The sequence below is a fragment of the Callorhinus ursinus genome, unplaced genomic scaffold (genome assembly GCF_003265705.2).
Source record: "Callorhinus ursinus isolate GAN/ISIS: 27379988/994484 unplaced genomic scaffold, GSC_fseal_2.0 scaffold2, whole genome shotgun sequence".
NCBI classification, from domain to species: Eukaryota; Metazoa; Chordata; class Mammalia; order Carnivora; family Otariidae; genus Callorhinus; species Callorhinus ursinus.
The window spans coordinates 108,410,674-108,433,333 of NW_027397064.1; the positions used below are offsets into that span (position 1 = coordinate 108,410,674).

The 22,660-nt window shown below is 39.5% G+C and overlaps 1 protein-coding gene, 1 long non-coding RNA gene and 1 other non-coding gene across 15 annotated transcripts in view; 2 read left to right on the plus strand and 1 right to left on the minus strand.

Moving 5' to 3' along the window:
• The window catches only part of LOC112812989 (uncharacterized), an 88,923-nt gene extending 72,784 nt beyond the window's left edge, over nucleotides 1–16,139 (plus strand). Inside the window, exon 3 of the long non-coding RNA XR_012376104.1 lies at nucleotides 13,499–16,139. This is a non-coding gene — a long non-coding RNA (uncharacterized lncRNA). The remainder of the gene's footprint in view (nucleotides 1–13,498) is intronic.
• SAP130 (Sin3A associated protein 130) overlaps nucleotides 1–22,660 on the minus strand; it is an 84,779-nt gene that overhangs the window by 17,900 nt on the left and 44,219 nt on the right. For 8 of the 13 annotated variants that reach the window (XR_012376091.1, XM_073885620.1, XM_073885630.1 and 5 more), the window contains 4 exons: nucleotides 18,638–18,742; nucleotides 4,243–4,601; nucleotides 1,283–1,537; nucleotides 973–1,098 (listed from right to left, as the gene is read on the minus strand). Coding sequence is in view for 12 of the 13 variants with exons in the window: in XM_073885620.1 (XP_073741721.1) it covers nucleotides 973–1,098; nucleotides 1,283–1,537; nucleotides 4,243–4,601; nucleotides 18,638–18,742 (845 nt within the window). In the remaining variant the exon portion in view is untranslated. The remainder of the gene's footprint in view (nucleotides 1–972; nucleotides 1,099–1,282; nucleotides 1,538–4,242; nucleotides 4,602–18,637; nucleotides 18,743–22,660) is intronic. The other 5 variants (XM_025857888.2, XM_073885606.1, XM_073885598.1 and 2 more) reach the window with 4 other exon arrangements.
• LOC112813305 (small nucleolar RNA SNORA62/SNORA6 family) lies at nucleotides 11,838–11,991 on the plus strand. The gene has a single exon (XR_003205504.1). It is a non-coding gene; the product is annotated as a small nucleolar RNA SNORA62/SNORA6 family (small nucleolar RNA).

Consider the following 22,660-nt stretch of genomic DNA (forward strand, 5'->3'; position numbering starts at 1 on the left):
ATCAAAATTACTTTTGTGCTTCAATAACACCATCAAGAAAGTGAAAAGATGGGAGCACCTGAGTGGCTCAGTTGTTAAGCATCTGCCTTCGGCTCAGGTCATGATCCCAGGGTCCTGGGATCGAGCCCCCACATCAGGCTCTCTGCTCTGAGGAAAGCCTGCTTCTTCCTCTCCCACTCCCCCTGCTTGTGTTCCCTCTCGCTGTGTCTCTGTCAAATGAATAAATAAAATCTTTGAGAAAAAAAAAAAAAAGAAAGTCTGCCTACTCCTGGTCTAGATGTTGTTTCTCAAAGTGGGTAGGAATGCAAAGATTTAAAAAAAAAAAAAAAGAAAGAAAGTGAAAAGACAATCCATGGAATGAGAGAAAATTTCTGCAAATAATAAATCCGATAAGGGACTTGTAGCATTTAGAATATACAGAGAACTCTTACAACTCAATAATAAAAAGACAACCCGGGGTGCCTGGGTGGCTCAGTTGGTTAAGCGACTGCCTTCAGCTCAGGTCATGATCCCAGGGTCCTAGGATCGAGCCCCGCATCGGGCTCTCTGCTCGGCGGGAAGCCTGCTTCTCCCTCTCCCACTCCCCCTGCTTGTGTTCCCTCTCTCGCTGTGTCTCTGTCAAATAAATAAATAAAATCTTAAAAAAAAAAAAAAAGTAATTCTCAAGCACAACAACAAAACCATTTACTGAGTGTTTGCCCTGGACTATTTCAAGAGCTTCATATATGTTAAACAAAAGGTCTTTTGGAAAATAAACTTCCCGGGGCTTACAATGTATGTACATCTGACATCCTCGGGACCAGTGTGGACTATGTCAAATAACAATCTAGTACAGCTCTTCCGCAACTACGCTGGGGGCTGAAGAGGTCATCCTGTCACCACTTGGGTTTTTGGAAACTAGAAAATTATAATTCTAGCTTCCTATTCTACTGTGATTATAGTCAAGTGAAAGACCAATTTCATGCAACTAACCTTTAACCCGGACATCACTGTACCGCTGAAAGTGGTGGTAAGCAGCCTTCCAGGGGTTCCGATAGTGACGGAGCAAAGTAATGGGAGGTCTTGGACGCACTGGGACATACCTCACACCTTCTTCATCTATTCAGAAGAAAAGAAAAGGAAGATACTAAATAATTTATTATATATTGTCAAGAATCCTCACAGTATAACTCCAAGAAGTGATCCCTAAGTGAAACCCAATTATGTAAACAGCCTCAGCGACAGACTCCTGACTTAAGTGGGAAAGCTTCACATGACAATAGCTAGCCCAAGTGACCATTACCATTACCAATATACTCCTTGGGTGGAGACTTGCGTTTCTCAGCCTTCACCAAAAGACTCTTGGCAGTGGACTTCTCATCATCAGTGCTGTTTGTCTCCATCATATCCCCTTCTTCTGTTGAAATCACGTGCTGTTGCTTTCGAGGCTTTTTCCTTGGGGAGGCACCAGGTGGTAGGTCACTTGTAGGCATGGACAGGTTGTTAGCCAGCAATGCAAGAGATGGAGACACAGTGCTGGTAGCCAGGGGAGGAACTGCTGTCATAGGAAAAAGAGTACATACATGTATGAGAATCCCAAAATAATGGAAAGCTTCACTTGATTTCCAACCAATGAGAATGGTTAAGAAGACAGAAAAGAGAACTACCACTTACTGAGTCTTCCTATGTGCGTGGCACTGTGCTAAGCACTCTACTTAAGGCAGAGGGTGCCGACTGCTTTCTAAGATACCACAACTTCACCATCCTTAGAATGAGGACCCTCACAATTGGAGATGGACACACTTGCCATTCAGCTGAAAGACTCTATTTACTTGCCTCCTTTATAGACAGGTGTGGCCATATGAAAACAGAAGTGTGCTGTAGCACTTTTAATAAGCTACCTTAAAAGAAGGTGTGACCTTCTGTTCCTTGTCTTGTCACCCTGGAACTCAGATATGATAGCTAGAGTTCTAGCAGCTATCCTGAATCAAAAGCATGAGGGTCAAACTAGGGGTGGTAGGAGCCTGGATCCCTAATGATTTTATGAAGTCCACGTACTATCCCTGGACTGTCTACCTGAACTGTCTTTACTATTCAGAGCATACTAGGCATGGTCCTGAGGCCTGGAATGTTCTTGTTCCAGATATCCTAATGACTAGCACTTCATCTTTTTTAATGTCTATTCAAAAATCACTTCCTCAGTGAGGCCCTCCCTTTAAAGCTCTTCTTAAAATCACAGCCCCAGCCCTAACTTTCCCTTACACAGTCATACCTCACTTGATTGTGCTTCGCTTCATTGCACCTCGCAGATATTGCATTTTTCAAAAACTGGAGGTTCGTAGCCACCCTGTGTTAAACAAGTCTATCAGCACCATTTTCCCAATATCACTTTCTCACTTCATGTCTCTGCATCACATTTTGGTAATTCTTTTTCATACTTTTTCATTATTATTATATTTGTTTTGGTGGTTGTGATCAGTGATTATGACTCACTGAAAGCTCAGATGATGGTTAGCAATTTTTAGCAATAAACTTTTTTCAGTAAAGTATGTACATTGTTTTATTTTTTTTATTTTTTATTTTTTATTTTTTTTTAAAGATTTTATTTATTTGAGAGAGAGAATGAGAGAGAGAGAAAGGTCAGAGGGAGAAGCAGGCTCCCTGCTGAGCAGGGAGCCCGATGTGGGACTCGATCCCGGGACTCCAGGATCATGACCTGAGCTGAAGGCAGTCGCTTAACCAACTGAGCCACCCAGGTGCCCCTAAAGTATGTACATTGTTTTTAAAGACATAATGCTATTATACACTTAATGGACTACAGTACTGTGTAAACATAACTTTTTTATGTATTGGGACATCAACAAATTCATTTGACTTGCTTTACTGTGATATTCCCTTTATTGCAATACTTGCTTTATTGTGGTGATCTGAAAATGAACCCACAATCTCCCTGAGGTATACCTGTATTTTGTCACTGCTTTATTTGGCGGTTTCTCTCCCCTGGTAAAATGTAAGCTCTAAGATGATGGAGATGTACTTGTTTTGTATAAGGCTGTATCATCAGTACCTGGCGTAGAGCCCGACAGTTTAAGGCATGATTACTGACAACTTCCTATCACAGAGAGGTTAAAGAGGCTATTCAAATCAAGAGAGAAGAACAGTAAAATTGAAAACATTTCATTTCCCCTCCTGGGTTATCCGTGGTGTCTTTCAACGAAGTCCTGAGGCTAAATATGGGTAAGATAGAAGAATATTTCATGGCGTAATAAATGAAAACAAACAGCAGGTTTAACAACTGCAGACAGAGCACCACCACACCTCTTACTGAACAAACAGCACGGGGGATGGTAAGAGGGCAGTGCCGGCTAAAATGACTTGCCTTCCACTTTGGTTTTATTTGTATTTCATAAATTTTGTTCATTAAATGCTATTTTTGTAGTCAGGGGAAGACGCAACATTTCTCAATAAATTACTAACATATAAACAAACAAAAACAAAACCTCCAAAGCGACCTGCATTTCACACATTGGAAGTTTAGAGTTGAGGAGAGGAGGGAAAGAAAGCAGTGAGGAGTTTTACGATTTTACTAATCACATGTAAGTTTATCAAGTTTCAACAACACAAATCTTGCTTCACTGTGTAACAGGGCAACAAAAATTGGCAGGGAATAAATCGTAAATAATTAGCACTTAGCTATGATCTTATTTTGACCCTTTTTTCTATTTTTAATTTTTTTATACTATAAATGCTTATAGTAAGGAAAAAAGTTCAAATAAACAACCACAAAGAACTAGAAAAAAAAGAAACTTAAATGAAATTTGGTAGAAGGAAATAACAACGAAAAATCAGAGACCAGAATAAACAATAACAACACTGAAAGTAATAACCAGTTTTTCCAAAACGAAGCAAAACAGGGAATGCTTGAACTACATTAACTAAGAAAAAAAGAAGACTCAAAACCAAAATGAGAAATAGAAAACAATATAACCACAGAAGCTTTATTTAAGGATATTCTTGGGGAAATGTTAATCTTTATGATTTGGTAAGAAATAAAATTGATGCTAAAAGGGCAGCAAAAATGGTTTTAGTTTTGAAAGGAGCCTAGCAGTCCCCTTCTTAAAATGAATGACATGCAAATTTACAACGGGCACCAAGGGGTCAGGCTTCACAACTGAGGGTCACGCAAGAGTCTGGCCCTCGAGGAAAGTCAAGTAAAGAGGAAGCAGCACATGCCGATGAAGAGAACTCCATGAAAGAACCTACCAGAGACTGGCCTCATGATGTCCATTGGTTCCACTTCCTCTTTAACTTTTATCTCAGGTACTGGAGGGCCCAACACAGAAGAGAGACTGCCAGCTACAGCAGCTGATGGTGGAGGGGCCGCCGCAATGGTAGTGACGGGGGGAGTGACGGGGACTGCTCCTGGAATGGTTGAGAGGGCGACAGCTGGCTGTGATGGGGGGCTTGCGGCTGCGATCATGGTTGGGATGGTTGGTGGAGGCTGCTGAGCCGTGGGAGGGACTGCGATGGTGGGCTGATCATTATTTTGACTGGACACAGTCTCCATGGACACAGTAACTGGAGTGGCCATCGATACGTGGATCTCTGACTTAGGCTTGGCACTGAAACACAAAAGCAAAGATAATGCGGCAAACATCTCAGAGGGCGAGTGTTTGTCCAGGTCTTTTTGTACAATGTGTAGCACAACTTAGACTCTATTACTTGATTCTGGAAGTTGAACTTTAAGGTAAGCTTTAAAGGAAATTTAAGTTTTAAAAATATCCCTTCCTTGTGCCACCCCCGCCAAATTTAATAAGCAGTAATAAAATTAACTTAGAAAATAACATTTTAACGGAATCAAAGTCATGTCATCAAAAGGCAACCAATTTTCACTGTGATAGTGTCTTTTTTTCTCCCAGAATTCCTTAATGCATATATTGTCTTAGGAAATTTCCTGTTTTTTAAAATCACAATTGTAGGCTCCATAGCTCAGGGGTTAGAGCACTGGTCTTGTAAAATCACATTTGTATTTACACTCAACCTATTTCTTATAGAAGAGGAAACTCACATACGTGGCAAAGACCAAAAGAAAATAAACTGAAAATAATTTTTCTCCACTTTACACACCCAGCCCTCTACCCAGAGGCATCGGTCTTACAACTTTCCAGTGTATTTTACCAAAATATTCTAGGCATCTAAAGTAGCTACAAATTTAATGTTTAAAAGTGTATATCCGGGGCGCCTGGGTGGTTCAGTCGGTTAAGCGGCTGCCTTCGGCTCGAGTTATGATCCCAGGATCCTGGGATCGAGCCCCATGTCGCGCTCCCTGCTCAGTGGAGAGCCTGCTTCTCCCTCTCCCTCTGCCTGCCTCTCTGCCTACTTTGCTCTCTCTCTGTCAAATACATAAATAAAATCTTTAAAAAAAGGACAACTGTATATCCTTTTTTTTTCAGTTTTATTGGAAGTATTCACTCTGTCATTATAAATTATTCTTAAACATTTTTTTCAGTAAAACATATATATATATATGTATATATTTTTTAAAGGTTTTATTTTTGTGGTACCTGGGTGGTTCAGTCGGTGGTGTCAGACTCAAGTCATGATCTCATTGGTTGTGAGATCGAGCCCTGGGTCGGGAATCTGTGCTCAGTGGGGAGTCTGCTTCAAGATTCTCTCCCTCTGCCCCTTGCCCCACCTGCACATCGCACCCCCATGCGTGTGCACGCACTTTCTCTAATAAATCTTTTTTAAATAAAGATTTATTTGACAGAGAGAGTGTGTGTAAGAGCATGAGTGGGGGATGGGCCAGAGGGAGAAGCAGACTCCCACTGAGCAGGGAGCCTGCAGTGGGGCTCCATCCCAGGACCCTGAGATCATGACCTGAGCCAAAGGTAGCTGCCCAGCTGACTGAGCCACCCAGGCACAGCCTCAAATAAATAAATCTTAAAAAAAAAAAAAAAGATTTTATTTTTAAGTAGTTTCTGTACCCAATGTGGGGTTTGAACTCATGACCCTGAGATCAAGAGTCACATGCTCTACTGACTGAGCCAGCCAGGCACCCCAGTAAAATATTTCATTTAATAGCTGTAAAGGCTTACCTACTTATAGTACTAACCCTAAAAATTCAGGATAGGAAAAGCAATACAAAACAGTACCCCTCAAGTTCAAGGCCAAGAACAACTGAATTTCCATAGGCAAAAAACTCAACATCAAACCAAACCTCACACCATACACAAAAATGAATTCAACACGGGTCATAAATCTGAGTGTAAAATGTAAAACTATAAACGTTTTATAAAAAAATACAAAAAACCCCTAGGACTATGTAAAGAGATCTTAAGACATGATACCAAAAGCACAATCTAAAAGAAAAAAAATGATAAATTGGGTTTTATCAAATTAAAAACTTTTGCTTTGCTAAAGACTATTTCAAGAGGTTGAAAAGACAAGGCACAGATTGAAAAAAAGTATTTGTAAACACATTGTTAGTTCCATTTATATGAGGTACCCAGAGTAGGCAAATCCACTGAAAAAGAGAGTAGAATAGTAGCTCCCAGGGGCTGGCGGTAGGGAAAATGGGAGTGGTTGGATAATGGGTAGAGCTGCTGTTCTTCAAGATCAAAAAGATCTGGAGATGGTTGCATAGTAGTAAGATTACGCTTAACGCCAATGAAATGTACACTTAAAAATGTTTAAGACAAACATACAAACCAAAACATGTATGTATGAAAAAAGAATTATATTCACAATAAACAACTCTGTAAACTCAATACTAGAAAACATACAATCTCATCAGAAAATGAGCAAGAAACATGAATAATGAACACACACTTCATTAAAGAAATATCCAGGAGACAAATAGGCACATGAAAAGATATTCAAGGGGGTGCCTGGGTGGCTCAGTTGTTAAGCTTCTGCCTTCGGCTCAGGTCATGATCCCAGGGTCCTGGGATCGAGCCCCGCATCGGGCTCCCTGCTCCACAGGAAGTCTGCTTCCCCCTCTCCCACTCCCCTGCTTGTGTTCCCTCTCTCGCTGTGTCTCTCTCTGTCAAATAAATAAATAAAATCTTAAAAAAAAAAAAAAGAAGAGAAAAGATATTCAATACCAGTAGCCATTAGAGACATGCAAATTAAAGCCTCAATGATTTGGCACCATACCCCTATCAGAATAGTGAAAAGAAAATTTAAAAACTTCCTAACAGCAAGCATAGGAAAGGATGTGGAGGAACTTGATCTACAAAAACCTCCTAGCACTAAAAATGAGTTTTAGCAAGGTTTTAGAATAAAAGGATCTCACATGCTGCAGGTGGGAATTTAAAATGGTACAGCCACTTCGCAAAAACGGTTTGGAAGTTTCTTACAAAATGAAAAATATATATAACTTAGCAACTGCACTCTTGGGATTTTTATCCCAGAGAAATGAAAATGTGTGTCTATCAAGAAAGTTGTACATGACTGTTCGTAGCAGCTTTATTTGTAATAACCCTAAACCAGAAACAACCCCCATGAACTTCAGTAAACAAATGGATAAGCAATTCTGGTATATCCATATGATGTATCATTACCCACTCTAAAAAGAACAAACTACTGATACACGCTATAATTTGGATGGCTCTCAAAAGTACTATGTTGGGTGAAAATAAGCCAGCATCATTAGGTCATTGTATAAGAAATATGTATTTATATAATTACAAATATATCATTATATAAATAATTTAAGTAACTTATGAGATTCCATTTACACACAAGTCTCAAAATGACAAAATTCTAGTGGTGGCACAGCTAAGTGACAAGGTGCTAGGTTTGGGGGAAGGGTGTTTTTTTTAAAAAATATTTTATTTATTTATTTGACAGAGAGAGACACAGCGAGAGAGGGAACACAAGCAGGGGAGTGGGAGAGGGAGAAGCAGGCTTCCCATGGAGCAGAGAGCCCGATGCGGGGCTCGATCCCAGGACCCTGGGATCATGACCTGAGCCGAAGGCAGATGTTTAATGACTGAGCCACTCAGGTGCCCCTGGGGGAAGGGTATGGTTGTAAATACGGGAATGTCTTTGTGGCAACAAAACAGATTCACATTCTGATTATGATAATGGTTACATAAATCTATTCATAGGTGAAATTTCAAAGTAGTGTACACCAAAGGAAAAAAAAACTGGTGATATTTTAATAAGATTTATAGTTAGTCAACAGCATTGTATTAATGCCAATTTTTTCTCAATAATTTTAATTATTCGAGAGAGTGCGCATGTCTGCACGCTTACACACACACACACACACACAAGTAGGTGGAAGGGAAAGGGGAGAGGGAGAAGCAGATTCCTCGCTGCGCAGGGAGCCCACATGGGGCTCCTTCCCAGGACCCTCAATCCCAGGACCCTGAGATTACAACCTGAGCTGAAGGCAGATGCTTAACCAACTGAGCCGCCCAGGCACCCAGCCCATTTTTTCATTTTGAAAAAGTACAAGGGTATGTAAGATGTAATCACTGGGGGGAAGCTGGGTAAAGAGTACACGGGAACTTTCTGTATTTTTTTAAAACTTCTGCGAGTCTTAAATTATTTCAAAATAAGTAAATAGGGGTTGGATACAGGTTAGGATTATTCTGGAATTAAAGAGAATTAAACGATAAAACAACCAGAAATATCAGCAAAAATGTGGCAGTAACAATCTCTGAAAATTCTCTTTCATAAAAGCAAAACTGACAAAAATACCAGAAGCAATGTTTTCAGAACTCTGGAAATTAATAATCTGGCAAAATTAATCAAGAAAATTAGCTGAACCTCAGTAAGACCAGTAAACTCTGAGGGGTTTAATTTGCCCTATTTCTGTTCCTTCATCTCTACCACCACAATAGGCATGCAGACCAAGAGTCCATGCTCACAGTGAAAACCAGCAGCCTGGCAGCTACCAGAGGGATTAGAGCCCCTTCAAACCCTCTTTACCAGAGAACCATCATTATATAACCTCTCTGGTTGTTCCCATTTGCAAGATTGTCTTATTTGATCTGGCCTGTCCAGTGTAAACAGCTTCTTCCTTACAGAGTTTGTTGGTATGTAACTGATGAGTTTCCCCACTGACTGACAGGATGGTAATATGTAGGGCAAATAATAAGCTTGTACCCAAAAAGCTTTGAAAGAAAAATTGGGAGAATGAAATGTCCACAGGTGCTTTGAAAAGCTCCAATGTATTTCTGGCAATTTAGGAAGCAACATATACTTGTAGGACTATGTGTATACCCTGGACTGTACTTATGCCCAGGAAAGAACTGAGAGGAACCCAAGTTCTTACCTCCAGCTGAGTGTGAGGCTCTGTGCAAGCAGGAAGAAAAAAAGTAAGACAGAGATGTAAAACTGCCTGTCTCAGTGTTGATGGGCCATTGCAAGACACACAGAGAGGCCCTTGGCAAACATAGGAGACTTATTGGTTCCAGACATTCAAGGAAATCTGTTCAATCATTAGCTGACTACAAAGCTAACAGAGAATTCAGTGGTCATGCTAGACAAAGATAATGATTTTAAAGAATTATTTTATAAAAGTCCCTAAACAAACAACCACAACTACAAGCAGCAACAACAAACCCTGGGGAGAGGTGGGAATCTGACTTTCAGAGCTGCTACATTACACTGTTTAAAATGCCCAGTTTTCAACAATAATTCCTAGGTATGTAAAGAAAGAAGAATGCACCGTTCAAACATGGGGAGGAAAAGCAAGCAATAAAACTGTCACCAAGGATGCAGAGATGTTATAGACTTACTAGTTAGAGAATTTAAGTCAGCTATTATAAATATGTTTAAAGAACTAAAGGAGATCATGGCTAAAGAACAGCATAAAATGATGTCTCAGCAAATAGATTAATAAAGAGATAGAAATTATAAAAAAAAAAAAGACCAAAAAGGAATTCTGCATTTGAAAAGTTAAGAGCAGAAAGGAAAAAAAAAAAAACTGGACTCAAAAGTATATTTCAGGAGCGCCTGGCTGCCTTAGTCGGTAGAGCACCCAACTCTTGATCTTGGGGTATTTTGAGCCCCATGTTGGGTATAGAGATTACTTAAAAAAAAATATGGCAGTTTTAAAAAAAAAAGTGTATTCCAGCAGTCATTAGAAGAAATCAATAAACTCAGATAGGTCAATTGAGATTATCCAGTCTGAGAAACTAAAAAAAGGAGGGGGGGAGGTGTACAGGAAGAAAAATAAACAAAGCCTCAGAGATCTTTGGGATAGCAGTAAGTGTACCAACATACACATAATGGGAGTCTCAGAAGCAAAGGAGAGAGAGGGGCAGGAAGAATATCTGAAGATATAGTGGCCAAAAACTCCCTAAATTTGATTAAAAACGTCAGTCTATTTATCTAAAAGTTCAACCAACTCAAGTAGGAAAAATTGGAAGAACCCACACCTAGAATACATCATAATTAAATTGTCAAAACACACAAGTAATTAAGCATAAAATTCTGTAACTTAATTACACCAAAAAAGGTAATATATGGCAAAATATTAAAAATTAAAACTAGTTGAATACTGTTTCCTCTATTTTACTATATGTTTACAGGTTTTCATATTAAGAACTTTAGAAGAGAATGCTCTAAGATAAAGTTGAAGATATCATCTACAAAGAAAAAGAGATTTTTAAAAATTAAGAAAGCAAGTGAGTGAGCATGAGCAGGGAGGGCGTAAAGGGAGAGGAAGAGAGAGAGAAAATCTCAAGCAGACTCTGCACTGAGCCCAAAGTGGGGCTCAATCTCACAACCCTGAGATCCTGACCTGAGCCGAAATCAAGAGTTAGACCTTTAATGGACTGAGCCACCCAGGCACCCTGAAAAAGAGATTTTCAATTTCAACTTCTCCCAGCCATTGTATTATTTAAGTGTGCAGGTAGGAATTTTGTTTATGGAAAGATGGCACAGACCTACTTTTTCCTGTTCTTCCTGCTAAGTATAGCTGAAAATCATGAGTACTATATATAAAACAAACAGAACAGCTGTTGAACGATGAAGACAGACTGGCTAGGGACCTCAGGACCAAAGGAATGACACTGCAGGGAATTCCCTGGGTTTCCTTTTTGCCTCATCTGTTCCAGACTGGGTCCTGGAGAACCACAATACAGAAATGTCAAAGGGCACAGACTAAAGTCCTAAGAAAAGTCTGCTCAAAGAACCAAGACAGGAGCAGCTCAGCAAGATGGAAAACTTTTAGAGAGTAACTGCTCTGCCCCGGAGAGACACCACAGAAGCAATTGTGGTCTCACCTCCATTCTCTCTTGCATATCTGTGGAGATCCCAGGCTTCCACACTTGCCAGGCTATAATAAGGCACCTCAATGTTCTCTCTACAATCTCACCACTGAAGTGCTGTCAAAACAGGCCAAACAGGGAACCTGGACTTCAGTCCCCCCACTTGGCAGTAAGGAGGCAATGCTTTCTATTCCTTAACTGGGGTCGTCTGAGAGGAGAACTGCTAAAACATGAGGCTATAAATAAATTCTAGGGTCTTATAAGACCATAAATGTTCAGGTCCAAAGAGAAAACTACTCATCTAATCAAGAGCCAGGAAAATCACAACTTGAATAGGAGATGAATGATGAAGGTATTATCAGATAAGGACACATATCATAAAAGTGCTTCAACAAGCAATGACAGATTCACTTGAAACAGATGAAAAAATAGAAAAATCTGAGCAAAGAAATCAAAGTTATAAAAAGAACCAAATTAAATTATAGAACTGAAAAATACAATTGACCAAATAAACTGACTGGATATTGTCAGTAGTAGAGTGGAGATAGAATCAGTAGGGTTGAGGACAGATCAATATAATTTACCCAATCTCAACAACAGAGAGAAAGTGGACTTAAGAGTGAATGCACTCCACAGTGTTTGAGCTTGGAGTTGAGGCCACTGGCTGATCGATGAACTCACAAGTGTAGGTAGTGTGCTACATGAGGGGCAAGTCTTTCACTAACACTGCAAGGGTCTCTGGCTCAATGAGTGGAGTTTGATAGTAATTCTCGCTACAAGTAAAGGGGGCAGAATAAAGCCATTATCTGATATGCAAAAAACCCTGACATCTTATGTACTCCTTCTCTGCCACAAAAGAGATGCTCTAACAAATCAGAGAGTAAACCAAAGTTAAAGGAAGTATACAGGCACCTGGGATGAGTTGAAGGGAATTCAGAGAATGATGGACAAAGGAAACACCAGGGATAATAGCTGGGCACCAAGTCCAGAGAGTAACCAGTGCAGACTGGAGTAGGTAGAACCAAAGCTTCAAGGAGGGAGGGATATAATCAAGAAAAAAATGGAACCGAGAGATCTGACACATTTGCCTGTATTTGGAGGATTTCTTTAGGTTTGGTGGAGAGTCTGAGGATGAATTAGTGACTGACAGAAAACACCTAAGCATACATAAGTAATAGCCTAGTAGTATTATGTGACTTCTTTTAAAATTCAATTTTTAAATTTATTTGAAGTTTTTGGATTTCCTTCCTAAATCTATTTTGTTTTATAATATTTTAATTTTCCTTATTCTTTGGGCTTTGAATTAGTAATATATTCATGCTTCAAAAGATGTACTAAGAAGTCCCCCGTCCTCCCTTAACCATTCCCCTACTATCTCCAAACAACACCACTTGACTTCAGTATTTCACTGAATCTAAGCTGCCAGTAGTTATATACCAAATTTTGTGTACCACTTAAAAATACATTAATGATAGTATTGTGTCCTCAATTTTAAAATCACATATCGGTTTCTGAGATGTTGACATGTATACGTTAGATCTTACTTGTATCATACTATGTTCTACATGGTTTTTGCTTCTTTTTAAAATTTTGCTCACTTTTTCCATTTCTATCCTCTATGTCTATACTGTTTTCTATTTTAATTTTACCTTCATTCTGTGGTTTCTTCTAGGTCTTTACTGAGCTCTGTCCCTTCACGTGTCACCCCTTTGTGTTCTGTCATTTAGTCTTGGGAGCCTGCATTTCATCTTTGTGTGTTTTTCTTCACTGAGGTGGTGCTGACTTCATTAAGTAATGTGAATTCACAGTCAGATTTTTTTTTTAATATTTTATTTATTTATTCATGAGAGACAGAGGGAGAGAGAGAGGGGGAGAGAGAGAGAGAGAGAAGCAGAGGGAGAAGCAGGCTCCCAAGGAGCAGGGAGCCCAATGCCGGACTCGATCCCAGGACCCTGGGATCATGACCTGAGCCGAAGGCAGACGCTTAAACCATCTGAGCCACCCAGGCGCCCTTCACAGTCAGATTTTTAAGATAAGTTTCATCTGTCCTGCTTTTCTGGTAAGTGTTCTTACTGAACAAATGAGTATATTTTGTTGCTCTTTTTCTACTTTTTAATTTTAGTTGTCTTCCCACAAATATCCTTTTATTACTCATCAGTGAATGAGTTGGGCTATTCCTAAAAACAGCAATTTACATGAGATTCCTTTCACTTGGGCGTGGGAGTGTGGGGAGACTGCTCTGATTTCAGCTAGTTATTTATCACAGTCCAAATGCTCTCTTCTTTCAGGTGCCACAGAAACAGACTGCCAACTGCAAGTAAGGCCAGCTGGGACCTACCTTGAAACCATACTCAGTCCAGGGAAGACTCTGCAAATAGCCCCTCCTCACCCAAGTTTCTGCTGCTTACAAGGAATATACTTTTGTACTCCACAGAGTGCTCTTCACCTTCAGGAACCCTATTTTTTCCTAGCACCTTAAAAGTAACTCTAGTGCTACTTAAAAACAAAACAAAACACTTTTAGCAATGAAAAGTAATGTATTAAATTTGTAAAATTATCTAATGTTGGCAACAATGTGAAGAAATTGGGAACACATTTCATGAGAATATAAACAGGTACAGTGATTGGGTATCAGAATTTAAACTCTACATGTAATTTGACCCAGTAATGCTACTTCCAGAAATATATTCCAGAGAAATGTTTGCAAAGGAGCTCAATGATAAAAAGATCCACTGTATTACTTGTTTATTACAGTGACAAATGGAAATAACTTAAGTGTTCACTAATGGAGGATTAATTATGGCACCAACACATCTGGGAACATCACATAGTATAGGAATACAATCTCCTTTTCTAGTTTTTCATTTTCCTGATCTCCTAAGATGACATATCCTAAGGCATGGTCTTTGTACCACTTCTACTATTTATACTATCAATGGACTTTCTTCCACTCTCATGGTGTTAAAAAACATATATCTGCTTGTAATTCCCAAAACTTAATCCCCAGCATAATATATCTCTATCTTCAATTCTAGAAATGGACCTACTTTGGAATTTTTTCGGCAGCTATACACTTGACATCTCTACTTGGCTGTATCTAACCACTTGGAGATCTCAAAAGTAAAATATTTAAAACTAAACTCTTAGATTTTTTTCCCCTTGTTATTCCCGTAGCCTTCCTTACTTCAGAAAGGATAATTTCTATCTGCAGCTGCTCATGCAAAACCTCCCAGATATCACTGGCTTCCTTCCCTTTTCTCTATCAGAAAATTCTGTCAGCTGTACCTTCGATACATATCCAGAATCTGAACTCATTTTATGACTTTTACTACCTCCATTCTGGTCCAAGCCTCTACAATAGTCTAAGGTTCCATCATCTCTCACTTGGTCTCCCTGCTTCCACTTTTGCTTTCTTGCAGTTTATTCCTAGCATGGTAGCCAGAGTAATCCTTTTAAAAATAAGTCAAATCATGTCACTCCTATGGCTGAACCCTCTGACAACATTCAGTCTCACCCAGAATAAAATCCAAAGCATTCTGAATGGCCTACAAAGCCCTACATCATCTGGCCCTCAGTTATATCGCTGAACCATGTTGTGCAACTCTCCCCTTGTTCTAGGTTGATTTCTCTTGCTGTTCCTTGTGTGTTCCTAACACACAGGCAGTCCTGACTTTGTAGATCCTGATATGTGCGAATTCTACTATATTGTATAACTATATTAAGCTAGTCCCCCACCAACTCTGTTCAAATTTCAGTTACCACTGTATTTTAACTGTGAGTAGTTACATAAACTATGCAACATTATGCAAACTTTGCTGCTAGCTTCTCAGTCCACAAATCACTATGTAACTAACAGTTATGCATCATGATCTATGACCAATCACATCACTTCCTTTGAAGTATGTCCGTGAGTGGTCAATGCACATCTGTTATTCAGTTTATGCAGATGGCAAAGGGGTGGAGCTGTACTGTCGCAGATGGCAAACTGTGGAGCTGTACTGTCTCTTGTTTCCCAACTGATAAACCCAGGTGAAATTTTACAATAATGGATGAAAGAAAGAGAGTGAGAACTGGCCAAGAAAAACGAAAATGCAGGAAAAAACAGTAATTCTGGAAGTAAAATTGGATGTAATTAAAAGACTTGGAACAAGCAACAGCAAAGACAGGATGAGCCCTAGGCTTGTGTGAAGATATGGTATGGACCATGTAGAGAGAATCCAATGAATGTTAAAAAAGATGGTAAAGTCATCTCATATCATCTTTTAGTTGAGACTGCACTTGGAACAGAAAGCCACTATGGTGAAATGCAATATTTACTTCTACTTTGGATTGATGACTACTGAATGAATGAATGAATGAATGAATAAATCCCAGTCATTTAGGCCAAAGTGTTACAGTTAGCTGCTACACTGAAAGGAAATGGCCACTTACAAGGAGAATGAAAAACAACAATAAAACCTTTTTTGGCCAATAAAGGCTGGTTTATTTCAAAAGTTAAAAAATTAACGTTGATGAATTAATGTTAAGCTATGTGGTGAAGCTACAAGCACAGTTAAAAGATGCTGCGTGAAAGGGGTATGTGCACCCTGATGTTTACAGCAGCAATGTCCACAATAGCCAAACTATGGAAAGAGCAAGATGTCCATCAACAGATGAATGGATAAAGATGTGGTGTACACACACACACACACACACACACACACACACACACACACACACACACACTGGAATATTATGCAGCCATCAAAAGGAATGAAATCTTGCCATTTGCAATGACGTGGATGGAACTGGAGGGTATTATGCTGAGCGAAATAAGTCAATCAGAGAAAGACGTTTCATATGATCTCACTGATATGAGGAGTTCTTAATCTCAGGAAACAAACTGAGGGTTGTTGGAGTGGTGGGGGTGGGAAGGATGGGGTGGCTGGGTGAGAGACATTGGGGAGGGTATGTGCTATGGTGAGCGTGAGTGCTGTGAATTGTGTGAGACTGTTGAATTGCAGACCTGTACCTCTGAAACAAATAATACATTATATGTTTAAAAAAAAAAAAAAAAGATAGCAGGAAGGGAAAAATGAAGGGGGGGAAATCGGATGGGGAGACGAGCCATGAGAGACTATGGACTCTGAGAAACAAACAGGGTTCTTGAGGGGAGGGGGTTGGGGGGATGGGTTAGCCTGGTGATGGGTATTAAAGTGGGCACATACTGAATGGAGCACTGGGTGTTATATGTAAACAATGAATCATGGAACACTACATCAAAAACTAATGATGTAATATATGGTAATTAACATAACATAATAAAAAAAAAAAAGACCGGATAAACAGGTTACGTAGACCTACCTACTTTCAGAGATGTTTTTCTTTTCCCTAACTTTTGTTTAATAGGTCCAAATATTTTACCTAGAATTATAAAGACTTGTTTGCACAACCCAGCATATTCTTTCTATGCTGGTAACCAATCAAAAATGAAAACAGTGAGATGTTACCTACCATATAAACAAAACATCTGGAAGAATGGTCACATATTTTTATCCAAAAGGCCTAAATCAAGCAAAATATGCACTGTGACACTTAGTTATAGTGTATTATTTTCAGCTTGGATAAAAACATTTTTTGAACAGAGCAGATTCCTTCAGATTGTAAATGCAATTAAGTTTCCACTTGGAATGATGTAATGTATGGTGATTAACATAACAACAACAACAAAAAAGATGCTGCGTGAATGTGCACCTGGATTCCACACATTAGTCAGGGCAGAGGGTTTTGATGAAAAAGATGAAGATGTCCTTAGAAGTGATGCTGGCAGAAAGTTTCACATTAAAGAAACTCTTGGAGATAATTTGCCACCATTGAAAAGACAAAGGATAAAATGTCAGAAGCAGATCCAAACTTAGAAAGGAGCATGACAATTCACCAATGCATGGAAGGACTATTGTGCTCTTCATCACTGAGTTATACAATGTGAAGGCAGCGAGCAATGTTCCAACTCCCCGATTAGTTTTTAAAAAGAAATAAAACTTTAATTCTCAGTGTTTCTCATGTTTAAATGACAGTGTACCAAATAAACATTAATTTTACTACTTTTTTCACTTCTCTATATATGGTAACTGACGTTAAGAGTTTTGAATATTTTCATAATGTTTTAAAGGTCAAGAGAATAAGCACAACCCCTACCCCCTAAAATTAAGCTCAGTTTTCACAGCTTGCCCTTGCATGGTTATTTTTGCTTTTCTGCACTAATGTGCAAAGTAACAACTGCATGTCCTCCTACATCAAATTCTTGGCCCCTGCTCTTTCCTTGGCCTGACGCAGTTGGACGTCAGGAAGCATGTGGCTTTTCCTTCATGCTCTTAAACCTCTGCTCAGAGAAGGCTTTCTGGACGGCATCACCTCTTCCTCCTATTGCCTATTGCCTCTTGCCTTACATTCCTTTCACACTGCCTTCTTTTTCTTCACATATTGACTTCTCTACATCTACTAGAAAATAAGCTTAAAGAGAATGGACACTTTGTCTTAGTCATTCTCCTATATTCCCAGATTCTAAAAAACGTTACCTGGCCCATACAGGGCAATCATCATTTTTTCTTGAAGTTTTATGATGGTGTAAATACATCACACTATGGCAAGCTATTACCGATATAAGTAAAAACTGAAAGATGCAGAACAATCTAATCAGCAAGATCCTGTTTTTAAGACTCAATCTACATGTGTACATAGAGAAAGACATGTGGAAAGATACTTAAAACTGTTACCAATCAGTATGATTTCTGGCTAGGGAGATTGGCAAGGTGGATAGAGAATAGGATAAAGATTTTCACTTTACATTTTAAATATTTTTATATTGTCTCTCTCTTTCCCAAAATAATATTACTTGTGGAATTAAAAAGAATAAAGAAAACAGCATATATTACCTACTGTCATGATGCCATTTTTTAAAAAAGATTTTATTTATTTGAGAGAGAGAGCATGAGCAGGGGGAGGAAGAGAGGGGGAAAGAATCTCAAGGAGACTCTGTGCTCAGTGCAGAGTCCAATGCAGGGTTCGATTTCACGACCCTGAGATCATGACCTGAGCCGAAACCAGGAGTCGGTCACTTAACCGACCAACTGAGCCAGCCAGGCGCCCCATGATGCCATTTTTGATAGCAATAATAACTGGGGATTACTGTGAGGCAGGCTCTGTCCTCTTTAAATGCATCATTTCATTTAAATACGTAAGAATTCTATGAAGCAGATGTTATAAGTATGGCTATTTCATAAATAATAGAGAGGCTGAGCAATGAATGTGTCCAGGTCACACAGCTAGGAAGTGGATGTAAAAAGATGCACACAGGCCAATTATAGAAAATTTGTCACATGTGCTGGGCTTTTTCCTCTCCAATTATGTGCAGTTGGAAGCAAGAGTGATAACATTTATGTGCTCACCCTGCAGGCCTAGGTGACCCGGATGTACTCCGCATAGAGCTCTCCACTCGAGGGCTAGCCACTTCAGGAGGCTGAGGAGGAATGAGGGTTTTCCGAACTGCCATTCTGAAAGAGACCAGACAAACCCAGAAAACAACAGTCCGAGGGCATTAAAGGATATGAAGTACATAGTTGCTAGGCATACCTATGGAAAATAAAAGCACTACACTGGCTAAGCCATTTTTAAAGTGGATTTTAAAATTTTATCAAAGTAATAAAAATACATTATTGAAAAAGCCAAATCGCACTAAAAAGGTTTTAACAAAATACAGCAGGTCCCCACCCCAGCCCTCCCCATTTCCTGCCCATCTCTCTCCAGGAAGCAACCGCTATGACTCTTTTAGCTGATACTTCTAGTATGCCACATCTCCTTTCTACTCATGATCAAACCTGAAATCCATAGTAAGGTTCATGATTATTATGTCTACATATGTATGTATGTATTTAAAGATTTTATTTATTTGACAGAGAAAGAGACAGTGAGAGAGGGAACACAAGCAGGGAGAGTGGGAGAGGGAGAAGCAGGCTTCCTGCTGAGCAGGGAGCCTGATGTGGGGCTCAATTCCAGGACCCTGGGATCATGACCTGAGCCGAAGGCAGATGCTTAACGACTGAACCACCCAGGCGCCCCTATGTCTATGTATTTATATATTGACCTGAGAAAGTTCCTGGAAGTCAAATGAGAAAAGTTGATCAAGTTAGTGTCAACTGTGCCATGCAGTAGAGGCCACATACGGCTCAGACTGAGAACCATTGGGCTCAGCAATGTGGAAGCGGTGAGTAACCGTGACATGTTTAGTTTTGGCACAGTGGTGGGAGCAAATGCTAGACAAGAGTGGGTTAAGAGAAAATGGCTAGAACCAGAATATACCATTTTGCAAAGCCTAATTAATGGATCTAGATAGTAATCATCAAGTCTGCTAGCATCTCAAAAAGGGTAACCACCAAACATCATTTTAATTTATAAAGTGCTCTTGCCAAAAAAAAAAAAAGATATGCAAATCTAATCAAGCTTTAGATTCAAGTAACAACTTAAGAGAAAATGTGTGGAGGAGACAAGAACAGCAAAACTTTACTACAGGGGTAGTGGGTTAAATTGTGGTCCCTAAAAATATATCCAAGTCCTAATCCCTGTATCTGTGAATCTAAAAAAAACAGGGTCTTTGTAAATGTAACTAAGTTAGAGATCTCAAAGTAAGATCCTTCTAGCTTTGGTAGACCTTAAATGCAATGACTGGTATCCTTATCAGAGAAAGGAGAGGGAGATTTGAGACACAGAGACACAGGGAAGAACATGTGAATATGGAAGCAGAGATTGGAGTGATGTATCCACAAGCCAAAGGTGTGTCAAGAGCCACCGGATGCTAGGAAGGAGGCATGGAATGGATTCTTGCTGGGTGCATTCAGAAGGAATCAACTCTGTTGACATCTTGATTTCAGAACGTCAAGCCATCAGAACTGTGAGAATAATTTTTTTTTAAAGATTTTATCTTTAAGCAATTTCTATACCCAACATGGGGCTCAGCAGAGTCACAATCCCGAGATCAAGAGTCACACGCTCTACTGACTATCAGCCAGGCACCTCTGTGAGAATAAATTTCTGTTGTTTTAAGCCACCAGATTTGTGGTAATTTGTTACGGCAGCTCTAGGAAACTAATACAATGTGGATGCAGTTGAAAAAAATCCAGGGAGGGAGAGGGAAAAGTCTACAGGACAAAAGACCAAGTTTCTTCAACAAATAAATCTCACGCAAAAAAAGAGATGAATGAAACCTACAGAAGAGTCTTAGGAGACATATCAACTGATCACAATGTGGGCACTTTATCAGAATACTGATTCAAATCAACAAAAATTTTGTGACATTTGAGGCCACTGGAAATTTGAACAATGACTAGATATTTGATGATATTACAAGGTTATATTTTTTAGTGAGTACCTCAATAGACACATACTCACATCCTGAAATATATACAAATGAAATGATGTGCTCTCTGGAATTTGCTTCAAAATAATATGGAGAAGGGGGTGGGTAGGCATGTAGATTAAACAAAACTGGCCATGAGCTGATAAACTGATAAATGAAACTGAATGATGGGTATACATTCATAAGTTCAAAATTTTATTATGTTTCAAGTTTTCCATAATAAAACGTAAAAAATAAACAAGACCAACTCCACTAACCCCCCAGAAAACAAAGAAAATAATTAAACCCAATGAGATACACCACTACACAGCCACAGAATAACCAAGCTTAAAGAATAACAAGTGTTAGTGATTATGAATGCAGTGATGATCCCCACCTGCTACTTAGAGTGTACAGGGGTATAAACACTTGGAAACACTGTTGCCAGTGTCTACCAGAGCTCAACATATGTACAGCTTACAACTCAGCAAATCCCCTCCTAGGTATGCATTTACCATTGTATTAAAGGTCATACACAAAAACATTCAGGATAACATTAAGGCCCCAAACTGGAAACAACCCAAAGATCTATGGATAAACTCTGCTATCATTATATAATGGCGTTTCATATAGCAATAAAAAAATTATAATCACATGCAATAAAGTGGGTGCATTACATCAAATCAAGGGAGGGAAGGTGGACTCACACAAAAACGTGTTAATATATGATTCAGTAGAAGTTCAAAAAGAGGAAAAGCAAATCGACAGGGTCAAAAGAAAAACTGGTTAGCTGCCTTTGGGAGGTGTTGGTAATGTTCTTTCTCTTGATGTAGATAGCGTTGCATGCTGTGTTCACTTGTGCTAATTACACCATACATGCATTACCTTTGCAGTTTTCCATACCTTAGTGAAAATGCTAATAGAGAAAGAAACTGGAAGAAAAACTGGAGTTAGCAAAAACACATAACTCCTTTATTTTCTTTGAAAATAGGAGCAAAAAAATGGGGTACTTAGGGGAGCAAGGTGACTTAACAGAAGAGTTTTAAGATGGAAGAAATAACAGCATGTTTATACCTGCTATGTGAATGATACACTAGCAAGAAAACGCTAAGTAGGAGAGAGGGAGAAGTGTTACAGCACTGTTCTCAGCAGGTTAGAAAGGCTGAGGTCAGCGAAGCACCGAAGCACCGAGAGTCCATCCATAGGAACAGATGAGATGAGTAGAGCATGGGATACAGATGCTGGCAAGTAAGGAGATGTGAAAGCTAGAGTTGGTGAAAGTTCCATTTTTCTCAAAAAATAGGGAACAAATTCATTAGCTGGTGGCTAACACAGATGAGGAAGTGTGGAAGCTTTGAGAGGAGCAGAGGTAAAAAGCCATCCAGGAGAGAGGCTTAGGAAGCATTCTGTGTTGGTCCCCTGTAAGATCCTAGTGGAGGTTTGTGAGGTTAAGCAAGGCCAGTCAACAAGCTTGTTTACCCCACCACAGTCTGCTGTACAAATTCAGCGGGAAGTTGGATTTGACTATTTCTGACAAAGTGAAGGGGGGGGGGCAAGGAAGTGATTGTAATGGACCACAGAAACTAAGTCAGGAAGAACAGAGAAAGGCCATGAAAAGCAGTGAGGAATAATGCAAAGGTGGTAGCATCAATGGATCGAAGGTTCCCCAGTGGGTACTGTTGCAATACCACTGCCCGTGAGGTAGGAAGACAGAAGGTAGGCTGTGGGACACTGAAGACAGAAGAGGTCAAGGAGAGCTTGCACTTATGGGTGTGTGCTGCTGATAGAGGGGGAAGGACAGGGAAGCGGTTAAGTAACTGAGAAGCCAGAGAGCTGAGAAATCATTTCGGACAGAATGAGCGCCAGACATTATGGACCTTCTGAAGGATGTACAAACATACGCGGAAATCAACTGGAATGTGATCAAGCCTCTTGAGCTGCCCTGACCAACAAGGTAGCCTCTAGCCATATGGGGCTACAAAGCACTTGACTGGTGGACTAGGAGCAAAATTTTTAATGGTAGTTCATTTAAATAATTTGAATTTAAAACTGTTATCTGATTCAGTTATTAGAAAACATT